Source organism: Equus caballus, chromosome 3 (genome assembly GCF_041296265.1).
Source record: "Equus caballus isolate H_3958 breed thoroughbred chromosome 3, TB-T2T, whole genome shotgun sequence".
In the NCBI taxonomy this organism is placed as follows: domain Eukaryota; kingdom Metazoa; phylum Chordata; class Mammalia; order Perissodactyla; family Equidae; genus Equus; species Equus caballus.
The window spans coordinates 107,925,353-107,950,885 of NC_091686.1; the positions used below are offsets into that span (position 1 = coordinate 107,925,353).

Below are 25,533 nucleotides of genomic sequence, written 5' to 3' on the forward strand. Positions count from 1 at the left end.
ATCATGAGGTTTAATGGCTTCATTTTAAGTTACTTACCATTACATAAAATTATGCTAAGGTATCCTAACGAGCATATAGCTTAATTGGACAAGTAATTAAATTGATTTTTGTATTATGTACAAAAAATATTCTGCTATGGATTTTTTCGAAACTAAAATATTATGAGGCAGTTGCTTTTTAACCTGTGATTGAATCTAGCCAACACTAGCTGGTACTCTGTTGTCTTAGGATGAGAGCTAAAAGCTATCCAACTGCCAGGTCTAAGTGATGTATTTAGTGGGGTCTTTGAAAAAGAGCTGAAGGTTGTCTGTCAGGCAATTTAAGTGTCTGTTCCATATTTATGATAGTGATTTCTCTTATGAAAACAATACATAGCCATTTCTGAAGATGAGAAACTACATGAAGATTAGATTTGGTTATGTGCTGTAGTCCCCTTACTGTATTCTAGTTTTAAATATGTGAGTGAGGCACGCACCTTAATGCTAGTTCAATACAAAGTTCATTTGGCACATTTTTTTATATAGATTGAAAAAAATGTAAAGTTCTTTCATTTACTCATTTAAAAACATAATCACTTCTCTATTGACAGGTATGTTTCTTTCTTTTGGTATTTCTAATGTTTTTTTCCTTGATTCTACTTGTGAGACTTTTCTATATTGTTAAGCTTTTCAAAGACCCAGCTTCTGGCTTTGCGATCTTTTCTAGAACGTTGTTTCTCAAACTTGCGTGTGCATCAGAATCAGCTGGAGGGTTTGTTAGACACAAGTTGCTGGGCACCACCCCTTCACTTTCTGACTCTGCAGGTCTGCGATGGGGTCTGAGAATTTGCCTTTCTGCTAAGTTTCAGATGATACTGGGCAACGTGTCTTCGGCACAGGTTTTGAGAGAACACAGTAGTATCTTCATTTTCTAGCTTTACATTGCTTTTTAAAAACATTTCGTAAACTTTTTTTAATTAGAAAATTCCAAGAGTCTCGGAGAGAGAATGTTACCATTAATACCTATGTTATACCTTTGACTAAGCTTCAACAGTTTTCAGTACTTGCGAGTCTTGTCTCATCTCTCTGTCCACTTATTTCCTTTGTCCTCCATCCCTCCCGCCTTCTCTCTTTCTCCCTTTTTCTCTTTCTCAAGGCTGGAATATTTAATAGCAAATTCTAGATGTTATATTTCATTCATAATTTTTCGAAAATATATGGAATTTTAAAATATAACCATGATACTGTTATTATATCACCCAAATGAGTTCTAAGTCCTTAATATCATCACATGTCTAGTCCATGTTCAGTTTTCCTTGATTATGGTTTTTTAAAAATGTGGACTTTGGTTACTTAATGGAATCTATTCATATAATTTTGCAGTTGGTTATGTGGGATTTTCTAGACAGATAGTTATGTCACCAGCAAATAATAGTTGGTTTATCTCTTCCTATATAAAATATATACCTTTTTTTTTTCTGGTTATACATTGGAGAGGAACTCCAGAACAATGCTGATTAATGTCGGTGATAAGGGGTCTTAATGAGATGGTCTCATATATCATTATTAAGTGTGATACTTGTTTGCTTCTGCCAAGTACCTAGGAACAATACCAGAGTAGGGGAGGTCCCTTTGAAATTAGATCTCACCTTGAAGTTTTTCAGACCAGAAAGTAACATGAAGTCTGACCGTAGTCCTGTGCAAATGCCAACTTGTGTTTGCAGTTGTCAAAGAAGAAATTCTTTTTACCTCCTACCTTGTGCCAATGACAAGACAGGCAAGTTTCAGCTTTCCTTGCTGTCCCCTTCCTTCTGTGAGGCTAATTTAGGGCTGGTTTGTCCTGACCCAGGAGGTGTCCCCTTTGGGTTATCAGTTTTATGCAGTGGTCATCTCCTGTTAGGCCTGTGTTGGTGGGGCCTAGGCCCTCTGTGGACATCAAAAGCTAGTCCATGGTCAACAGAGTTCTGCCTCAGAGCTCTTTGAATTTCTGCTTTTGTTTGCTATTGGCTCTGGAGGAGTCTTTATTTTCTGACTGGTGCATTTAAAAAAAACTTTCTTTGCTTCAGCATTTTTTCCTTTTAGCAGGAGAATTGTCCAGAGCACGTTGTCTTCCATACTGCCAGGAAGGGAGATGCACATACGTTTTTGTAATCAGAAAAAACAAAATCTGCTTCCATTGGGAGAATTGGAGGAATCTTAGGAGTGAAGCGTTTCCATTTGTTGTGAAGGTGTGGCTGAGAGTGCTGCTCATTAACTTCTGCCTCTCTCGAATGTTCCAGGAATTATTTTTATAAATGCAACTTTGTCTACTTGGATTGTCTACTTAGAGGAAATGTTCTCCTTCCTGTTGATAATTGTATCTTCGTTGCCTGTGCTAGAAACACATCAAGAATCAGTCTTTCTCTAGTCACAGCAGCTCTGCCATTGATGTGCATTTTTAACTTCTCTGTGTCTCTTTTTCTTAAGTCTGTATTTCCCACTCTTTATTTGTGTTTTAATCTAAAAAGAATTATCTTTCGTATTTTGTTAGGCTAGCTCAAACCTTCTATAAGGAAATAGAGAATAAAGGCAACATTTATTCATGCAACATTATTCTCAGTCTTTTTGCCCTCTTCCCTTCCCACCATTTTCCCTATCGTCGTGGTCATCATCATCATCATCATCATCACTCTCTTTACTCCTCTACCATGGTAAAGTCAGAGCGTTAATCTTTGCCCTAGGCCCTGATGTTGATCACAGTTAGACCTCTTATTGGCTATTGATTACTTAACTGAGCGAGCTGCTGAGAAGCATACAGTGGATCTCAAGGCCCTCAGGACACTGAAGCTAGTTAACGGTGACATCAATAATGGTGACATCAGTACACTTTTAAAACTTGGCTTTCACAGCAGAACAACTCCGTCATTAAAAATAATCAAGGTAATAACAAACTTTGAGATAGTTATGATCTCAATATTATATGTAGTTTGTAACTAGGAGAAAATCGTGACGACTACTTGAACTTAGAAAATAATAATACCAGGGGGTCAGCCCATTGGCATAGTGGTTAAGTTTGCACTCTCCGCTTTGGTGGCCTGGAGTTTGTGGGTTCAGGATCTGGGCACAGACCTACACACTGCTTGTCAAGCTATGCTGTGGAGGCATCCCACATACAAAATAGAGGAAGACTGGCATGGGTGTTTGCTCAGGGACAGTCTTCCTCAAACAAAAAGAGGAAGATTGGCAACAGATGTTAGCTCATGGCATATCTTCCTCAGCAAAAAATAAATAAAATAAAATAATTAAATATCCTCAAGTTTGGTTTGTAATATTGTGCATTTCCTATGCTAATGTATCAGAAATTCATGAAAATTACAGATGATTTTGATCAGAGTTCCAAATTATGTATTGAGAAGAACATGAAATATTCTGTCTCTTAAAACAGATGACATTTAACACTTCTATTGTTACTAATATGGCATTTTCATTTCTTTACCCTTTTATCTTTGACAAAGCACATTCACACATGTTTCCATTTGATCCCCACTGTTTACTGTGACAGGTGGAAGAGCAGGTGCATGATTCCTTCTGACCCTTTTGTGGCTGGACTGGCCTTCAGGGAATGAGGTCAAGGAGAAATACAATGCCTTCTGATGCTGGTTGCCATTTTTAAGCTGTCTTTGTGTGTCAGATTTCAGGAGTACTTTTTTAATCCAACGTAATTTTTCATGCACTGTTATCCTTTTTTGCCACTGTGACGGATTCAGAACTACTTCCCCAACCGAGCTGCAGAATAAACATATAGCATTTGATGATTACCTGGTCTAGGGACTATTTTGGCAACAAATCCCTTTCTTAGTTCTTAGCCATTTGGAATGAAATAATGAGAAAAATAGCTTGTTCTCAGCTAAGACAATCACTCTTATGAGCTCTATGCCTTCTTAGAGAGAGTTCTTTTCTTTGTAATTGTTAACACGTTAAATCCCGTTACTGGCATCAGCTAGTGGACCACGGCAGTAGTTCTTTGATCACGTAGTAGTCATAGTCTTTCAGTAGAAATGATGTATATATTAGGTCTTATATTGGATCTTCGTAAAGTCCATACATTTAAAACTTTAAGAAAATACAGAACAGTAAGTTGAGTTGTAATTAAGCTAATCTGTAAACACCTCGTATGTTTTTGTAGTACCTTAGAATAGAATCAGTATTGTCCTGTATTTTAAGTTTCCGCAGCTAATGAGAATTTCTTTTCTGATAGCCATAGAGCATATTTTACCACATCCTCTCTTTTACCTATTTATTTTTATATACAAATTTGAAATCATGATAGGTAAGAATAATAGACAAAAACTTAGCTAAATTATTGCAGCCGCTCTGAATTCCTATTAAGAGGTAGTGGTGATTATTCCAATCACTGTATAAATGACTGATTAACATATTTGGTAATTGACATATCTGAAGTCACTATCCTTCATAACTCCAGAAATAAAGGCTTCTGTTTGAGTGAAATTCATCCCCATACCTGTTTGTTATCGGAATATGTACTAGGATGCTAATGTTCCATGAACTGTTTAAAATGAATAGGTTTGGGATCCTACAAAGCTTGATTATAGGCTTTTCCTTATTTTTTGTTAGTTGATGCTGTTAATGTCTTGGGTTTGGGGGACATGCCTCTTGAGAATCTTAAAATAGGATATTTGGATTATATTGCATTACTCTTCATCATATATTACTCTGCTTATTTTCTTCATTGCAGTTATCATTAAACATGTATTAACTTGGGTGTTTGGTATTTTCTTCACTAGATTATAAACTCCAAAAGAGAGCTTGTATGTTTCTTTCACTGCTGTATCTCCATTGCTTGGGACAGTGTCTGCTCACCTTGGTCCTCAACAAATAATGTAGTCAATGGGTGAATGAATATTGTACAGTTATTGGCTTCTATTCCAGGAGCTGTACTAGTGAATAAGGGTATAAATATAAGTAGGACACTGTGATGTCCCTGTCCTCAAGATGTTCACAATGGAAAGAAAGGAAGGACAGAATTGTGATACGCTGTGTTAAGGACAGTACGGAGTCAGTTAACTGTTTTTTAATTGGATGGGGGCATGGGGCTTTACAGAGGAGAAAGAGGCAGTTTTGCTAGATGATGCACTGGTATTAAACACAGCCTTCAAATATGCACCCCTCTTAGCAGTTTTGGGGTTGAAATGGTAAAAAAGAGAGCAATAAAATAACAAGAAGAGCTAACATTTTTTTGAGTGCTTGCCCTGTGCCAGGTATGGGTTCAGGAGCCTTATATTTATTATTGAAACTTAAACTTCACAGCATTCAGAAAAGACAAGAGTGTTGTTATCCTCATTAGACAAATAAAGGAGGGGATGAGAGGTTACGTGTGCAGCCCAGTCAGTGGTCAGGATTTGAAGTCTGGTTCTTCACCCCTCTCTTAGAGCAGTTGCTCACCCCGTGGTGCCAGGGTTGGGATCTGGTGGATTTCCACAGGCTTGTCTTCTTTGTGAACCATGGGTGAGATGGACTGAACTTTTTCCAAACTTGCATCAGCCCTCATAAACGTCCGGGGAAGAGCATTGGGTGCAAAACAGGATTGCAAAGCTCAGCTGGGATCTTCTAGGACAATTAAAAGACATTCTGCTAAGACAGCCTTGGCTTTCTGGTGTGGCTTTGGGGCTTAACGCCTTTGATGCTTACTGCTTGAATAGAGGACCAGCCAGCCTGTAAATCCTCTGATCCTACCTCTGGAATGCTTTTGTTGTTCTTTTGGCCACAGATCTGCCTCTCAGGAACATTTTGCTCAATACCAAACTCCCTCGACAACAGTCCATTAGCCCTGGACTGTTCAATGCATTTCTCCAACATGGGACATACAGGTCAGAGTCAACAATGGTCAATTGACATTTCATTGGCATTGCCTGACAGATGTTTACATCTTTAAGTTATGGGCTGAGCTAATGAAAAGAATGCAGTAAATGAAAGAAAACCAGCATTGAAAAAGTGAGCACCTCTTAGGATCTGTTTATTTCTCAAAGCATTCATCGAGTTGGGAGGAAGAGAAGAAGTTCATTTGAGGTAGAGGAAACTGCATGTGCAAAGACACATGCAATGGCCCAGCGCACATGAGGAACTCACCATAGTTGGACGTGCCTAGAGTTTTGAACATGACAGGATGCTTGTGAGGCAGGCAGGGCATATTTCTTAGTAATGATACTTAGCTAGCACAAAAAGAAGGGTTTATAAATGGTTTTCCAGACAAAAAGTTGAGATCTTTTTATTCTGGGATCATGTGATGTCTTTTTCTTCCCCTTGAATAACGTAATTGCCTTTGGCCCCATTATTTTGAGTCCTGCATGTCAGTCTTTTCACCAGTGATTTAGTGGTTACGTAAGTACACTGTTTTGAGTTAAATATTACCAAATGGTCATAATCGAATGTACTATTCATATCTGAAGGTGTTTTAATGAGAAACAAGTAAAGTGCCTGTTGAGTTTTCATGTGAAAATTTAGACTGAAGGCCAATCTTGTTGTCTCGTTAGGATTTTGATTATGTTAAACAGCCTGTGTTGGTTTTAAAGATCTTTCTTTTCTCTCCTGCACGCCTGCTAGCTAGGTGATGTGATGGTTGACATTGCAAGTAACATCATGTTGGCTGATGAGCGTGTCCTGTGGCTGGCACAGAGGGAAGCGAAAGCCTGCAGTAGAATTGTTCAGTGTCTGCAGCGCATCGCCACGTACCGTCTAGCCAATGGAGCTCATGTTTATTCAACAGTAAGTGTAACATTATCCTAGAATTCTAAGAAAAAAATTCATTTAAAGCAACTCTAACCCAAAAGCGAGAGGCCTCGTCCCCGTTATTATTTAGGGTGGGTATTTTCTGTTACTGCTTGTTATTAATTTCCTGTTCTCAAACATTTTAAAAGCTAATTTTGCTTTTGAGTAAGCTGTTTTTTTGGTAACTAGAAAATACTTTCTTATTCTGTAGTTTGAATGGTTATTGCTAGCTAATCCTCTGAAACTTTCCAAGACACAAATAAGAACACTATAGGATTGCCCTCCTGTCAATACCCACTGTCTGTTCTGGCCAATACTCTGTTCTGTGCCCTGAAGGATGTTTTGAGAGAGTACTTGATTGCTTGCCCGGATTTCAGTTTCAAAAGAGGACTGGGATGCCCCCCAAAATCTTGTGAACCTATTGACATTTTCAGTCCTTCCATTCCTGGGATAATGGGTTATTTATTACTATTTAATTTAATGATTATTAAATATAAATCTTATTTGTGCTAAATTTGACTGTTCTAAATTTTCTGGTATACTGCTTGATTTTTGTTTTATAGTTGTGATAAATGTAATAAATAATATGTTATCCCCTTGTCAGTCATATTCTGCTCTGGTCCATGATTTTCATTTCCTAATTATTTTAGTGGGTTCATATAATATTCTCTACTTTCTTCTATGATTTTATACAATTCAAGATTACTGTTTTTCCATTGATTGATGGGACCTTTTGTGATGATACTGTGTTTAGTTGTTCCTTTTGCTCACTTAAGTTTATAATAAATAAAATGGAGGCCTACCATGGCTCCTGTCTTTGACAACTTGGGTCAGGGTTATTTCTCTCTCAGATACATGGCCTTACTTGAAACCAACTTGTCATTTTTATGGCCTTACTTGGCCTTTCCTGGCCATTTGAACCCATTTTAAATCCCTCGCTGTAGCCTTGCTTATTTCTCACCCCAAAGAACATCTTCTTTCCTCTGAACATCATTGGTTCTTCTGAGAACCCAAGGATATAATAAAGGTCATAGTGGGTATTTGCACACTATTTCAATATGTAGAAAAGGTTCCAGGAAACTTAATTATACATTTGTTTATAATAATCTACTTACGGTATGGTTGCAAGGGTACCTCAAAATGGCAGATTTCTTTTTTCTAACTAAGGTTTCACATGTTTGTCATGATTATTGCTGCTTATCAGAAGCTCTAGTGTTGTTTATGTGTGTCTTTGATCAATAACAATTGGAATACAAATTATTCGTTAACAGAGACAATTGAATTAGTAAGATTTTTCACAATGTTTCACCTGTGGGGCAAAAGCAATGCAAGGATTCCTTAGTCTTGGAGATTTGGGGAGCCACCAGTTATTTTCTACCGTACATGTGATACTTGGTAAATTCTACCTTATCTTTTAAATTTTTTAGTTTGTGTCCTCCTAATAGATTTTAGATACCTTGCATGAAAGTTCTATGTTTTTTTTTTTTTAAAAAAAGAGGACTTTGTCCATATATTCTACCTAATTAGAATGGTGTCTTGCCTGTATGCTAGGCATAGAATTAATCATCCTTAAAGGAAAGAGACTCTATGTTGTCCTTGGAATTTACAGTAAATCCTATTACCTTGCTGGATGTGAAAGAGACTGGTCAGCTTGTCACTTCTCGTGCCCTCTCTGGCATGGTTCTGACAATGGGAGTGAAGGGAGCTATCCGCCAGGCGTGGGCATGGCGGTTGTTTGTGTGGACGGGTTATGTGTTTTGGTGGCCCTCCTGAGTTCAGTCCCACTTGTGAATTCCTTAAAACTGTTGGGGCAGGGCCGTCTTTTTCAGATGATTTTCCTGACCTAATTTGCTTTTAAAATCTCTTCATTTACTACTATTTGAACCAGCACCTCCCTTCCTCTTCTGAGGAAACAGCTTTTGAGTAAGTTTATGTAAAGTTTTTATCGGTGAAACAATGCAAAGAGTTAACTTGATCTCCTTGTAAAAAAAAAAAACCAGGGAATATGACATGTAGTGTTGAACAAGCTGACTTCTAAGTGTATTTCTCAAAGCCTAATACTCTACCTGTATTATGTTCATTAAGGGGGTGCACTGATTTCTTAAGCTAACTTTTTATAAGGCACTTCAGTTTTTAGCTTATAGTTTCTGCAAAGGGCTATTCAAGTTATTTTTAATTGACTTCTGATTTATATGCGGTCCTCCATGCTTTTTGACTACTTCTTTTCCTCTTCGTTGGTCTTCTTTCTATTCCAGGACATCGTTTCACTTCCAGCATCTTTTTAAGTTCCGCCAGTTGTCTGTCTGCACGGTGCTTTTATTTAATTAGAACCTGAACTTTCTCTTGTAGCTTATGTGCAGTGTTTTGTGTTTGAAAACTCTTTGAAAGTGCTTTTTTCCCATATTATGAATCTTACATCACTCCTGTTTGATTGACTTTTCAAGTATTCACCCAATATTGCTCTGGAAGCTTATGTCATCAAGGCCACTGGCTTCACTGGGATGACATGTACCGTGTTCCAGAAAGTGGCAGCCTCTGACCGCACAGGCCTTTCTGACTATGGGAGGCGGGATCCGGATGGAAATCCAGACAAGCAGCTGAGCTTTAAGTGCAATGTTTCAAATACATTTTCAAGTCTGGCGCTAAAGGTATGTTAAATTCTATAGTCATTTAAGACCCTTTATGGTCAGATTAAAATAGTCAAAATGTTTTGCTTTGCAAAATAACCTTGTTAAAAGTTTTTTGTGAGGGTAATATTATTTTGTGTTTGCTGTTGTTTTAAAGGAAACTCAGACCAGGAAGGGCCATCTTAGGACTTTCATGGGCCCTAGGCATTTTTTGCACTTTGGACCTCTTTCTTTACACAAAAATAGGAAAATTTTATTTTATGACTGCAATGGTAAAAAGACAAATATTACATATTAAAACATTTTCTTTGACCTTAATTGTTATGCTCCTGATTTTAAAAGACATGACAACATTTTTGTGGACCTCCTAAAAACATTGTGTGACCTGTCTCTGTGTCTGCTGGACCTAATGGAAAAGTCAGCTGTGAGACTGGGCATTTCTTCAGGCAAGCTGTATATCAAGATTTTTGGCAAAAAAGTGCAAACATGTGATATGTCTTCAGAAAAATGTGTGTTTTATTGCAGCAAGCAAAATTAAAAGCATTTGTATTGGGGCCGGCCCAGTGGCACAGCAGTTAAGTACACACGTTCCGCTTCGGTGGCCCGGGGTTCGCTGGTTTGGATCCCGGGTGCGGACATGGCACCGCTTGGCATGCCATGCTGTGGTAGGCGTCCCACATATAAAGTAGAGGAAGATGGGCATGGATGTTAGCTCAGGGCTAATCTTCCTCAAAAAAAAAAGGCATTTGTATTGATTTTTAAAGTTTGGGGTTTAGATGTGTTTCATGAAATTACGTTGAAGAAAATAGTGGAGGTACAATTCCAACACCCTAATGGAACCACATTTTTTTCATTTAGTGTTGTGTGGCCATATGTAACTGTGTTCTCTGTGACTTTTAATTACCCAGTGCTTTGTTTCTGGCTTATCCCTGAGTTATAGCACAAACGCTATTCTAGTCATTTTAATGGCTGCTTAGTGATCAAATAGGTGTTAGGCGTCCTGGTACCTTGTGGGCACTCAATAAATATTATGAATGAAGAATTAATGTATTTTGTCTTACCTTACCCTGGTGACCTCTGTAAGGAGAGCCAATTTACCTATTTTAGAAATAGCCCAACTTACCTCACCACCCAAGACAGTCTCAAAAGTCTGATAATGATAATATATTTGATACCATATACTCTGAGGAACATTGGCAAGATTTGTTTGTTACTCTTTGCTCTGAGAGTACTTGATGTACCCAGCAATGCTACTGTAGACCTGCTCCTTTCCCTGTTGTGTTATTGATCAGTAAAAATATACCATGAAAGGCATAGACACAGCCTTACACACAAGCCCTTGAGAGAAAGGCATGTGTCTTTGAGAAGTACTTAAAATTGATGAACTCTTCTATCTTGGGTGATCATAGTTGGTAGAAAGGGATTAAAAATGACGAAACTCTACATTTCATCAATTTCGCTTCCTAACCCTCTGAGTAAGGAGTTTTCTACTTGCTAAAGTAGAAAGCTTTAAATGAACACCCTCAGATTTGTCGATTTCATACTATTCTAGCCTTTTAAGATCATCTTGTGGCCAGAAACCAAGGACACATTACACTATTATTCGTGTTTCATAGATGGACATGATTAAACTGAGTAAAAAAGGCATGTATCCTTCATGACACAAAATTAAAAATTTTAATGTCAGCAGTACAAAATACTTTAGCACTTTAACCGAAAATTTTCTTTACATTTTCAACTTTGTGCCAAGGCACTTTTTACTCTTTTTGCATGTGCTTTCTTTTTCAATGTCTTGAATATACTAGACAACTTGAACATTCAGTAATTGACTATGTTATCCTTGAATGGGAGAATATGCTAGCAAATGAAATTAAACTCAGGAAAAGTCAGTCCTGAGTTAGCAGTAACAGTCGTATTTGAATTGCTTCCTACATGTTTCTTGAATCTCTGTCCTTCTCTCTTCATTACTGTCACAGCCTGGTTTGGACTTCCCTCCTATATTACCCAAACCATTGTGATCTCCTATTTAGTCTCTGTCTCTCAAGCTCTTCCTTTAAAATCCATCCTTCTCCTGTAGATTGGTCCCCCTGGGGCTGACATTTGGCCAACATCACCAGTACAACTATACCAGTTAGTAAAATATTGAAATACTTCCTTACCCTTTAGCAGATAGCTGCTGCCCCAGTCCCCTGAGTGCCTCCTTAGTCTGCTGGTCCTTCTGCCTGGAATACCACCCGGATCTCTCCACCCTTTAGCAAATGATGGGCTGGTGCCTGCAGAGCAGAGGGTCTCTAGGAGCCTTCCCCTCTGCGGAGGCTGTTCTCATGGTCCATGTGTGCCATTTCAGGTTTTTAATATTGTGAAGATTATCCTTGGATCGACCCAACATGGAAGTTGACCTTGCATATGCCCTGATAAATACTTCCTGTCTCTCAGAGGCTGGCTGTAGGGTAGCTTCATCATTTGTCATTTATCTGCCCTCTTACCCCATATCTCTTCCTACCTCCTCTCTCTCTTGTCCAGTAACAGAAAATTTCCCTTGGTTCCTCTCCCACTCACTGGCCATTCTTAGGCCAGGCTCATGCTAATTCTCTGGCTAGAATTCTCTATTCCTCCTATTCTCCCCAGCAGCTTGGTTGTGTGTTAACATCCAGCAGAAATGTCACCTTCAAGAAATAGTACCTAGTACCGTCCTGTTAGTCCTCTCCTCTCCCACCCTCATCTCTCTGTTTCTCTTCCTCACTCTTCCCATACACTCTGCTCATCTCTCTGCCATTGCGTGTTACACTTGGGAGCCAAATGGGTTTCTTACCTCCTGCAGTGGACTAAGGGTTGCTTGAGGCAGAGCTGGTGCCTGAGTCATTGATGAACTCAGTGCCTGGCCTTGGTCAGTTGGCCGGTTGGAGATTGAGTAACCTGTCGTTTGACTCTTGCAGCACCAAATCTCCTCTGATTTTTTTCTTAATGAAATGCTTCCTTTCATCATTGGTACCATACTTTAGGTCCGTTAGCATCACAAAATAGTATGTTTTCAATAAACTACTAAGAGCTTTTAGCAATTGCTGGTATTTTGAATTCAGCTGTAATGTAATTAGAAAAAACTGGTTCCTTAAAATTTACTTGACTGTAATTTAGAAATCAACTTTTCTCTGTGTGTCCCATATTTCCCACAGCCCAGACACGTAGGGCTTTCGCCCAACTGAAGTCCTTTGAGATTTCCAGACCAGTCATATATGTCTTCATGCTTCCTGCTTTTCATTGCTGCCCTTTTTTTTTTGTGCCCTCGGTCCCACTTCTACTCGGTGAAATCCCTGCTCCTCTCCTTCTAAGACTCCATTCAGATGGCAGCTTCCTTCTCTTCCTCAGACAGAATTCATCATTGCCTCTTAGTCCCGTAGTGCTTTGTTCATTTTCCAAAATAATTAGAAGCTGATGTGACGATGAATTGACTTACAGTGACAGGCCATGTAATATGGTGACTAAGAAAGCGGTCTCTCTGCAGCCAAACAGCCTGGGTTCATGTTCTGCTCCCCCACTTAACAGCTGTGCAAACTTGGGGCAAATACCTTAACCTCTCTGAATGTCAGTTCCTCATCTGTTACATAGGAATCATGAAATGGTACTTAACTGAGAGGGTTATTGAGAGGATTAAATGAGGCAAACGTGGACATTTACAATCGTGCACTTAATGAACGTTAGCTCTTGTTAGTATTGTCGTTGTCTCTTCCTTGTTTGATTGTGAATATTTGAGGGCAGGGACCATGGCTTATTTCATTGTATATCTCCAGATTGTGCCAAGCACGGGAAAACAGAACATCTGATAAATGTGGTTGAATAAAAATGAACAGCCAGGGGCCAGCCCCGTGGCACAGCGGTTAAGTGCGCCCGTTCCCCTTCGGAGGCCTGGGGTTCGCCGGTTCAGATCCCGGGTGCAGACATGGCACCGCTTGGCAAGCCATGCTGTGGCAGGCATCCCACATATAAAGTAGAGGAAGATGGGCACAGAAGTTAGCTCAGGGCCAGTCTTCCTCAGCAAAAAGAGGAGGATTGGCAGCAGTTAGCTCAGGGCTAATCTTCCTCAAAAAACAAAAAAAAAGAAAAGAAAATTAACAGCCAAACTAAATTAGCAAAGAAAGATAGTCAAATTAGTTCTAAAGGCAAACACAATCCCTGTTAATCATCAGCAGTGAGATAATCAGAAGATGGTATACAGTTAATCATATACAAGAAAATAAAGATATATCGTAACCTCTGTTTAAAATCGAGCGGGTAGATAGTCAAGAAAACATGGATAAATTAGTATTTTATTGTTTTAAATCAAGTGGCTCTTTGACTCATTCCAATTTTAGTGTTAGAATTCTATAGACTTGAACAAAATTAGGATTTCTGGAAATTTTCATTTATTAATCACATAGTAGAAGTCCAGATTGTTTCATAAGGAAACATATTAAAATCTAGTGAAAGTATCTGAGTGAACATCTCTTATGATAGTTACCATTTTCTTGCTAGTTTAGTGTCATTGTAAATAGGAAAATATACATGAATTTTGCAAATAAAATAGTAAGAGCTCTAGGGTAACATTCATTTCACGTGTGTTCATAGTTTGTCAATTTTTAGTATTGACATTATTACTCAAAGTGAATTGTGGAGGTCAAAATATGATGAGGTTCTCAATTATTATTCATCAGTCAGTCACTTTAAGGCATTTCCTGTCTCCCCGGCCTCCAGACACGCCTGCCCCACTGCTGTGTAACAATAACAGAACTACCCCCCACAGTTCCATAGCCTTTTGTACTTGTCATTGTCACGATCCCTTTTGGTCCTCACAACCATTTCTTAGGAAAGACGATTCGCTGCCTTAGACAGACGAGACTCAGAGAGGGTAGACAAAACTGTGCAGTGTTAAGCAGCTGCTAAGTGGTGAAGCTGGATCCCAAGTCCTGGTTTTTTGTTTGAGATCCCACGTTCTTCTCCCCATGGGTGGCATGTGATCTTTCAATAATAAATATTAGACCTCAAAAGCATGTATTTACCAAAGGATTTTAAGAGACATTTAAAAAAATTTATTAGCTATAACTCATGTATTTCTATCTGTTTCCATTGCCGTAATCCATACATTTTAAAATAAATATTTGGTTAAATGAAATTATAAACTTTGTGTTCTTTGCCTTCAGGCTAAGTGCAAAAGGTATGATCATGATAAATGTAACAAATCAGTGTTCCTCAGTGATATTTTTCATTAGATTTACAACCTTTCTGTAATAAATGATCAACACTTCTTTTAAATAAAGTATACAAGTATTACATTCTTACTATAAAAATCTAAACATTATTGATACAGCCGAAGTTTGCTTTTTCAGCACCCCTAGGCTACCCTCTCTCTACCCAGGTAACCTGTAATATTATTTAGTAATATTCTTTATTGGACTTTGAAGGATATTTTAGAAGCGATAGATATGTAACAGTGTTGAATGTGTAGCTCTTGTCTCTCAGCGATCTGCTTCATGCACCCAAGTTTTTTAATTTGTTGTTTTTGTTGGGTTGGTTTTATAAGTTTAAATTTGTGTAGAAAAAGTTTTGCACTTCTCGAAATTATAGATGTCATTTCTTTGTTTCATCTCTTCTAGAAGTTCTCTTTTAGAAAACATTAGTATGATTCTTGTTTTAAATTAATTTATCATGTGATACTTTCCCAGAGGGCTATGCTTTGTTTGCAAGTCACTTTGAGTTCATGACAAAATTGTTTTATAAATTTTATAGTACTTAAGTTTTAATAAATATCCAGTATGTAATGCTTTATCAGGATTTTGACTTTCTAATTAATTGATCTGTTGAGGTTTCTTCTTTTTTTTGAATGCCTCATTATATATTTGAGAAATTTATATACTTAACAGAAATTTGCTAGATTAGCGAATGAATTTATAATAAATTTTTTTTTCACAGCAGATTATATTTGCAAGTGAGAATAGTAGAAACCTTTTCATGCATTTTCTTAGGTGAAATGTTTCTAATATTTCTTTGGCATCTTCAGTTTAAAAGTAGTGTTCAAACTGTCTGTATTCAAACTTTCAAAATACTTTCATTCAACAGATAGATATATGTGGGCATCTGTTGTATTCCAACATTGTTCTAAGCCCAGCAGTTAAAACTAATTCTGAAGTCAGTCGTTTGCTTCACTAAAACCTTTTTTCTTAAAAAAAAATACGCATACCACATAGGCTTTCATTAACTTTATAAGCAGTGGGCTACTTTTATCAAATACAAGTGTCAGGAACTATTATTAACAAAGGGAGTCCAAAAATAAATGAGATTGTCTGCACTCAGAAATCCTGCTGCTCCAGTTAGAAGCAGGCAGAGTTACACTGTGATGTGTGCAGGCTGCTGCCTCCGTCCAGAAGAGGGAGCAGCCAACTGTAGAAGCGGTGTACTGAGGAGACGTCATTAATCGTCCAAACAAAGCCCCGTTTTAAGGACCTTGTAAAGTCCTTCTCCTGGCTGTCACCTGGTCTCATTCTGCTCCATCCTTTATATTGCAGACAAAATTATCTTGCTAAAAATAAAATCTGGCCAGTTTAAGTGTTTCCCAGACAAAAGGAATAGTGGAGCATTTCAGCTGGGAATCCTGACATACACAGCATGCACAGTGGCATAAAAAAGTAGGCGATCTCAAAAATTGATAAATTCAGCGTGGCTGGGTTATAGTTTGTCTTACAAGGAGTGTTGGAAGATGAATTTGAGACATAGATTTTAGCCAGATTTTATGGCGTGCTTAGAATTTGGAGGTAGTGTTCTCTAAATATTGGAGAATCAAGGTGTTATTTAAACTGAAGTAACATGATTAGATTTGTTTCTTAAGAAGAAATTTTATTGGCAACGTGAAAATTGGGTTGGAGACAGGTTGGTGCCGAGAGAAAGACTTTGTGATATATTTTTAAAATAGGGAATTTTTTAAAGATAATTATTTGCTTCCTTGGTGTATAGATTTATTTTTTATTGAATGCTGAATAATTTATCACTTAAAAATTTGTAATAAAGAAGTCTGAAAAACCTTCAGTGATCAGCCAGCATGTTGTTCCTGTTTATTACTGTGTTTTTCTAACATAATGTGTTTCTTAGTGTCAGGGAAACTTCTGCTAAAATAAGAGTTTGCTGAATCCAGCTTCTGTTATGGTTGTATCATTTCTTTCTTTTGTTATTTGACACTGAATCTATCATAAATCACCTTAAAGTTCCATAAGCCCAAATTAATTACACTCACATTTGTGATATGTTACATTTGTGCTTATTTACCGTATTTTGTCATTGTAAAAATGATACAAAAAGTGATCATTGAACTTCCTGGTCGGTTTAATGCTGCCTGCTTCAGCATTATGTTATTATGGGAAAATTCACTTTGTAGTTTGAAAGAATTCCTTGTTTACTTATAACACTTTGAAATAGAGTTTGCATTTCTCTTGATTTTCTGCTACTTTTGTTCTGTGATATTATGTGGTGTTCAGATATTTCATGTAACTGATACATTTTTTTAACTATTAAATTTTGTGTATATACATTTTTTTAAAAAATGTGTTCAGCATATCATTAGAAACGTAACTGTCTAAAATATTCTTTCTGGTTTCTATATACTAATATGGCAACTCTTCTTTGTTTTTTAATATATTTTCAGAATACTATTGTGGAAGCTTCTATTCAGCTCCCTCCTTCCCTTTTCTCATCAAAGCAAAAAAGAGAAGTCAGACCCACTGATGACTCACTCTATAAGCTTCAACTCATCGCATTCCGCAATGGGAAGCTTTTTCCAGCCACTGGGAATTCAACCAATTTGGCTGATGATGGAAAACGGCGTACGGTGGTTACCCCCGTGATTCTCACCAAAATAGGTTTGTATGTGGCATATGTTATCCTGCAGAAGCTGGACAGTGCGACTTTGTAATTCATTGTTGCTAAAAAAGCTTATTTTTATTTCTTCTTGATTTAATGAGTCACTAGTGAAAAAAGATATTGCAGAGTACCCATTAGCGTATAAGTTGACATTTAACTGTTTATGAAGTTTGTTTCAGAAATACTTTTATTTCCCGTTTTCTCCAGATGGTGTGAATGTAGATACCCACCACATCCCTGTTAATGTGACACTGCGTCGAATTGCTCACGGAGCAGATGCTGTGGCCGCCCAGTGGGATTTTGATTTGCTGAACGGACAGGGAGGCTGGAAGTCAGATGGGTGCCATATACTCTACTCAGATGAAAATATCACTACCATTCAGTGCTACTCCCTTAGTAACTATGCGGTTTTAATGGTATGGCGTTTGTTAACATCATGCATAAACACTAAGTGTTCTCGTTTTTTCCCTATGCATAGTTAAGCTCAAATGAAGATTTTTCAAAAACTTTTAATGTAAATTGCTCCTTTTAATTAAGAAAGAAGTTATGTTTGGTGTAATTCTGATTTTAAAGGGAAATTGAGTTATTACCAGGTGAAATAAATATATGAGATTGAATTTGGTATAGGAATTTTGAGTGAACTTTACAAGTGCATCAGTTCAACTAGACTTCGATCTTCTTAGAATTTGAAGACATCTTAAGTCTATACACTCCACTTGCAACCCGGAAAGAGTGACTCATTTGCCCTGAGATACACAGTGAGTAGTGAGAGATTTTCCTGCTTTGTCATCTGGTGCCTTCTCCCACTACACGTCATAATTTTTAGACCCCTTTTGAATTTAGAGTAATGGTGATAATTTCACTTTAGTCACTGCAAGAGACAGTATTGACACAAATAACGTCTTTTCAGTTTTAATGCTGATCAAACTAATGTTGTTTCTGTTATTTACTATTGTTTGCACCTATTAACCTTTGGTAAAGGAACTAGTTATTACTGTATAGGAGCAGATCTTTTTATTAGTAAGTTATTTAAGTGAATCTGATTCCTGAGCTGCTAATTATGAAATTAGCCGTGCTAATTTTTATTTTACCTTACAGTTCTTATAAGATACTAACAACCTGGAGTATGTATACATGCATTCAGAGTATAGTGGAAGGAATTACTGATGACTTGGAAAGACTTTTCCCAGGAGTGGCTTGAGGCTAGTCTGGGAGTGAGGACACTTAGTTTTTTAATCTGCCTCCAGCTCTGAATCTGTTATATAGACAGTGTTTTATCAAAGCACTAAATAACCTTGAAACATGATATATTTTAAGTTTTGTGAATTTTTTTTCCTTAAAAACACTCAAAGAGCATTTACCATGAGAAATGATCTCGAAGCAAGCTGAATTAGACTAGATTTTCCTCCACTCTTTGTTTGGTTTTCTCTTTGCTCCTTAACTTAGCATACCTTACCACCATGCCAGTCGAACAGGAGAGGAGTAAATAGATTCTTTATCAGGGCGTAGGGATGGTCTGCTCAGCGACATCCTTTAACGTGTTTGTTATTGGGCCCAGCTGACAGGGTGGGGTCCACTCTAGTTAGACTCAGCTGTATTTGTAAGAGTCATTTGTCCTTTGGGGTTTAAAGTTGGTGTTGATAGTTTAGGATTCTTCTCACAAATAGAAGATGTAGGATTTCTCTAAGTCTCCTTTCTGTAAGTTCACTTGTTATTGTTTTCAAATTAAAGCATGATGAAGCATTAGTTAAAGTGTGAAGCATTTTCTCTTCAGTTTGAAAGTGTTTTCTCATTCAGGTTTTCTTATAAAATAACCTGAAACTATGAAGTACTGAAGGAGAAATAATAGAGATACAGCATTGGCTGAAATTTATCTAATAGTTAACTAGAAAAAAGTTGGGCAAAATAAATGAAACACAGAACACACAAAGGCATTTTGTAAGCTTCTCTGTTAATGACATGATACTGTACCATGTAAAACTTGTATTTTTATTTAATCTAATACCAGTTTAAAACATCTATTTTTGAACTTCCTAGCTGTTCTTCTAAACTATTTTCATTAGTATAATCCTTTTCTAGAAGGAATAAGCTATTCTTTTATCTTTCATACTTTTAATCTTTTAAAAAATGTAATGCACAATTCTTTAAAGCTAAAATACAGTATTAAGATTTTTTCTATTTTCAAAGAATCTTTTCTTTTGCTTTTCTTAAATATAACTCTGCCACCTAGAGGCAGGAAAGTGAAATGTATCTGAAATTGTTGACACAATTAAAGTTAGTATATGGGATTTTTAGAGTTGCTAATTAAACATAAAGGCTAAGTTAATGAAATCATACCTACTCTTAAAGAAAGTTATGTCTAGGATAGAACAAACGTCTTTTAAAAATTGAAAGTCAACATCTTTTTTCCTTACGTGACACTGTTTTGAATGACATAAAATCCAATTTTTCTTGAAAACTATATTAATATTCAGTTTTATATAGCAAGTCTAAATTCATATTTAAAACTTTTCCTGATCTGGTTTTAAAGACTTGTATTAAAAAAATGAGACGAAAAGAATATATTTGTTTGTAAACCTTGAATAGATACCATAGTTTGGTTCTGAGGATATCCTGCTATTACCAGTTACATCTTAAGGTCTCAGTGGGGGCCACAGAGAACAGTTAAGCAGACATTGGGTTTTTTTGAATTATATGATCAAAAATAGCCAATTGGGGCAGCAAGATTCATAGAAACTACATCAGTAGGAAAAAAAACCCTGAATAGCCAGTAGGTAATGAGTAGGGTCTGACAGTAGTACATAATACTTTAATTGGGAATAGTTATTGAAGATGAAATAATCTCTATACCTTGATTTTCCTTTTGTTATTGTGTTCACCTAGAAATATGTGAAACTAGAGAGCCCTCATTTGTTTTAACATCTCTCTAGTGTTGCTTTTTAATTTTGTTTATATAAAACTTGCTGAATGAAAGCCAGCTTTGGTTTCATTACTCTGTAATTAAACATGAATGCTAGTAATGTTTTTGTTTACATGATTTTTAGATAGGGACTACATTCACATGGCTCAAACATTTTAGTTATTTCTACACATTAATGTATAGTGAAAACTTGACTCTCACCTCTCTCTCCCATCAGAATCATTCTCCACAAAATGGGTAACTGCTTATATTGGTTTCTTTCCTATTGTTGAAGAGATTTCTATGTATATTGCAAAAAGTAAAATGAATATATAATCCTGTTTTCATCCATTTTTACACAGTGTTTGTGTGCTGCAAACATTATTCTAAATCATGCTTTTTTTCTAGGAAACAATATGTCTTATGATAATGAGGTCCGGGGAATAATATATCTTAGCTTAATGATGATGTCTTATGATATGACGATGATATCTTATATTGATGTGATGATGATACTGGTGGTACTGGTGGTGGTGGTGGTGTCTGATTTTCGTTAAGGACTTATGTACTAGGCATTCTTACGAAGTCTTCATATGAATTAACTTATTTTGTCCTTGTAACAGCTTCTTGAGGTATAGTACTATTATCATTACCCCCAGTTTACCGATAGAAAAACTGGAGGTCAGAGAGACTAAGCACCATGCCCAAATTTACAAAGTTAATTAGTATTTGAATTGGGATTTGAATTCAGACTCCAGAAATCTGTGTTCTTAATTACGCTACTAAATCTCCTTTCTGAAAGCTTCCCATAGCAATATAAAAGAGCCTCCTCATTCTTTTTCACCTTTGAATATTATTTTATGTCTCTACCATAATTTAGGTATTCCTCTATTTTGTTTGGGTCCAGTAACTTACCTGTGGAATATTATTTTGCGCATGTAGTAGAACATCTGCAGGGTAAATTATGTGAAGGGGAATGGTAATCAAAGGGCGACCAACAAAGGGGAACAGTTTCATCAAACTGAGATATGAGCAAGTGCATAGATCTTAAGTGTCTGGCTGAATGATATTTTTACATGTGAGTACACAAGATTTTTCCTTGAGCACCCATTAGCTGCCCTGTTTCTTTCTAATTAATTCCCACTACCATCTCCAGAGATACCCACCCTTCTTATGTCTGTCACCACAAATAAGTTTTACCTGTTCTTAAACTTCATATAATTGGAATTGTACAGTACATACTCTTTTGCGTCTGGCTTCTTTCTCGTCACATCTGTGAGATTTATTTTTGGTTTTGCATGTAGCAGCAATTTATTCTTTTTCATGGCAATATAGTAATCCATTGGATGAAAATACCAGAACCAGTAGAATACCATCCTACTGTTGGTGGACTTTTGAATTGTTGCTAGGTTCTGGCTATCAAGAAAAAGCTGCTATGAATATTCTTGTACATGTGTTTTGATGGGCGTATGCACTCAGGAGTGAAATTGCTGGATTGTAGAGTGTCCATCTATTTAGCTTTAGTAGATAACCATACAGTTGACCAAAGTGGTTTTATTGGTTTACAGTCTCACCAGAAATGAGAGTTTTAGTTGCTTGACCTCCTCGCCAGTGCTGGTATTGTAAGTCTTTAATTTTATAGTCCTTGGTGGTGGTATTATGATACATCATTGCAGTTTTAATTTGCCTTTCTCTGGTGACCAATGATGTTAAGCACCTCTTCAGTTTCTTATTGTTAGTTTGGACCCTTTGATGAAGTTTCTGCTCAGGTCTTGCCTATTTTTTCCCCATTATCTCTGACTTTTATTTTTTTCTTTGTTTTATTGAGACATGATTGGCGTACAGCACTGTATAAGTTTAAGGTGCTATATGTAAGGTGTACAGCATAATGTCTTGACTTACATCTGTTGTGAAATGATTACCACAATAAGTTTAATTAGCATCCATCATCTCATATAAATGCCAAAATCAAAGGAAAAAAATGGGTTTTTTTCCTTGTGATGAAAACTTTTAGGGTCTGCTCTCTTTGCAGCTTTCAAATATACCATACAATAGTGTCAACTGTAGTCATCATGTTGTACGTTACATCCCCAGTACTTATTTATCTAATAACTGGAAGTTTGTACGTTTGACCACTTTCATCCAATCTTCACCCCCACCTGCCCCCTCCACCCACCTCTGGTAACCACAGAAATGATCTTTTTTTTTCTGAGTTTTCTTTTTAAGATTCCACATGTAAGTCTTACCTATTTTTTAATTTGGTTGTCTGTTGTTTTCTTATTGACTTATAGGAATTTTTGATATGAATTGTGAATAGGAGCTCTTTGTTAGATTTATGTGTTGCAAATATATTCTCAGTCCATCCCTGTCTTAATCCTTTTGGGCTGCTGTGATAGAATACCATGGGCTGGTGGCTTATAAGCGACAGAAATTTATTTCTCATAGTTCTGGAGTCTAGAAGTCTAAGATCAAGGTGCTGGCAGACTCACTCTCTGGTGAGGGCCCGCTTCCTGGTTCACAGATGGCTGTTTTCTCCCTGTGTCCTCACCTGGTGTAGGGGGCAAGGGAGCTCTCTGGGGTCTCTCTCCTAGGGGCACTAATCCTGTTTGTGAGGACTCCACCCTCATGACCTAGTCACCTCTCAGAGCACCCATCTCCTAATATCATCACATTGGGGGTTAGATTTCAACATATGAATTTGGTGGAGACACAAACATTCAGTCTATGGAAATTGCCTTTTTCCTTTGTCTCTTAATGTTGTCTTTTTGTGAGCTGAGTTTCTTAATTTTTCTGACTTTCTTTTTCTTTAATAATTAGTGCTTTTTATGTCTTATTTAAGAAATCATGAAGATATTCTCCAATGTTCTCTTTAAGAAGCTTTAATATTTTTTACCATTCACATTTAGGTCTATGATCCAACTGGAATTGACCTTTACGTATGGTATGAGGTAGGGGGAGCAAAGTCTTGAAATTATTCTTCTTTATTCCTTAAGGGAAAAATAAGGGAGAAAAAAAAAGACTTCTCTTTTCCCGGGGGATTTTTTGTTTGTTTGTTTTTTACATTTCTGATTTCAGACCTATTTTTAAATTTTATTTTATTGGCAAACTCTTTTTATTTCTTTATACTCTGATAAGAGAGGGTACCTTGAGATGTTTTCTTTGGTCTTTCTTCCATTGTTGAGATCCTGGTGAGTTTATATAATTACTGATTTGTAATTATCCTTACTATTGATAGGATAACAATGAATTATGTAAAACTGCCAGTGATTTTATATTTGTAATTCTCAGGCTAGAAGTAACTTGTAAATATATGAATCTCTCTCAAGTAAACAGAGTTTCAAAAACTCTTCTTCCATTTATTTGGGTCCTTAATCATCCTCTGTGATTTTTAATGCACTTTGAGGTGTTCTAATATTCTCTGCTTGGTGCAGTTAACTTTGTACCATATAGAAGAGCGACTAAGATCACCATTTAGTGATGGGCTGTCGTTGTGTAAGCACGAGAGGCAGAGATTTTTCCTTATTTTTTACTGTATTGCAAATGTAATGACAGTTTTGCTTTTTCTTCTCATGGGTGTCTCCTAGTGGCCTTTTTTGATCAGTGTGTTTAGGAATGTTTTTGTTACAGTATCATAAAGAAATTGTGTTTACCAGCTCAGTTGAAAGTAATTTTGATTCAGATTTCTACTTTACCTCTCTTGTTTTAGATCTTTAACTTTACTATCCTAATCTCAGCGGTCTTAACTAGTCTTATATTCTTTTATATCTTGTGCCATCAAGACAGGAGGTTTTTATTTTCTTAATTTGATTAGTATCCTTTATACTAGGAGTCTGCAAATCCTACCGAACATTTGACCCACAGGCCCGTTCTAGTCACCTGCTGTTTGTTTGTTTTAAATGCTGGAAAGCTAAGAGTGATTTTTAAATTTTTTAATGGTTTTATTTCAAGTCGTTAATAAGTACCTGCATAATAGCCCCGATTTGCCTCTTGGCCAGCAGAGCCTCAAATATTTACTATCAGGCCCCTCACACATTTTTCTCAGCCAGTTTCTCAGCATGGGTTCCCTTTCATTTCAGCAGGTCAGTTTCTTGTGACAACCAAAAATGCCCCTGCAGAAGCAGTGCCCTCTGTGACCGATGACAGTGGTAGTTCCACATTTCTTCAGGCATAACATAGAATTAGGAGTCGTTGCTCTCTGTTTCAGCATCCAGTTTCTTTCTCATATTGTGTCACATGCATTTGACTTTTGAAAAACACTGATTTCTTTTAAACTTAAATATTATGGCAACATGTTTTGAGAATTGAATTGGCACTTTGTCTGATGTTTTACTAGCTAACATCCAGCTACCTGTGTTTTGTTACTGTTTGCAAAAGGATGGTGGAAGACTCATTGACGCTTCCTCCTTCTGGCTCTTACCCAAACCCTGCCAGTGACTGGTGGTGTCTCCACTTTACGGGGAGGTAACTGCTCCCAAATCACATAGCTAGCAAGTAAGTGGTGACGTGTTATTGAACGTTTGCTTAAGGAATGTAAAGCAGGCAGTTCATGGCCAAATCCTAGATATTGAAAGTTTATCCTCAATTGTTAATTCTGCACTGGTATAAGTAGCTTTTCATAGAAATTGAGGGGAAATGTGTCTACTCTTCCTAGCATCTAACTGCTTCTCACTGCCCCGACCTTTTTTGAATTTTTCCACTAATATTGTGGATTTTTAGCAGAATGCGAACACACTGGGGCCGTGTACCATAGACTAACCTTGTGACCATCTCACAGGGCACATTGTTCAGAATTGTGGTGATAGGCTTTTCTCTTGTACTTTCTCTTTTGGGTTCTTAGTTTACAAACTCAAGCCTGAAGGGCTGGCCCTATGTTCTGTGTTCCTGAATATCTGGTGCTTGGCATAGCACCTGGCCGTGGTGGACATCCACTTAACGTTTGTTGAATAAGTAGATGAATTACAGCTTTGAGACCCATCACAGTGTGGTGGAGTTCTCAGGCTGGAATTCAGTCCTGCATTGTGTCCCCAGCTTCCCATTGACTGATTTTTGTCAGGCTCCGTGGGCCTCTCTTCATCCTTTGCTATGGTGAAGGGCTTGTTAAGGTGTTCTGATAGGACATTTGTAGATCTATAATTGTATATTGTCAACTTCTGATTCTTTGATGGGAGAATGTGCCCCTCCCGTCCCTACTCTGTTGAGGCCATCCTCAGTTTGCCTGTCTCTCACCCATTCCCTTCCTCTTACATCTGGCTGTGCTAGTTTTGGATATTGTTTCAGGAACTTCCTAATTAGAGATGCCTCCACTGTGAACTCCTTCCCACGTCCAGCTGTCATCTTGTAGCTTTAAGAGTCAGTTTAGAAAGAGAATTTCGTGGCAGGATC

The 25,533-nt window shown here is 37.2% G+C and overlaps 1 protein-coding gene across 2 annotated transcripts in view; it reads left to right on the forward strand.

Annotated features, from left to right (window-relative positions):
• ADGRA3 (adhesion G protein-coupled receptor A3) overlaps positions 1-25,533 on the forward strand; it is a 122,066-nt gene that overhangs the window by 76,906 nt on the left and 19,627 nt on the right. For both annotated transcript variants that reach the window (XM_023638291.2, XM_070262542.1), the window contains exons 11-14: positions 6,580-6,741; positions 9,189-9,392; positions 17,038-17,251; positions 17,460-17,668. In XM_023638291.2, the coding sequence (XP_023494059.1) occupies positions 6,580-6,741; positions 9,189-9,392; positions 17,038-17,251; positions 17,460-17,668 (789 nt within the window). The remainder of the gene's footprint in view (positions 1-6,579; positions 6,742-9,188; positions 9,393-17,037; positions 17,252-17,459; positions 17,669-25,533) is intronic.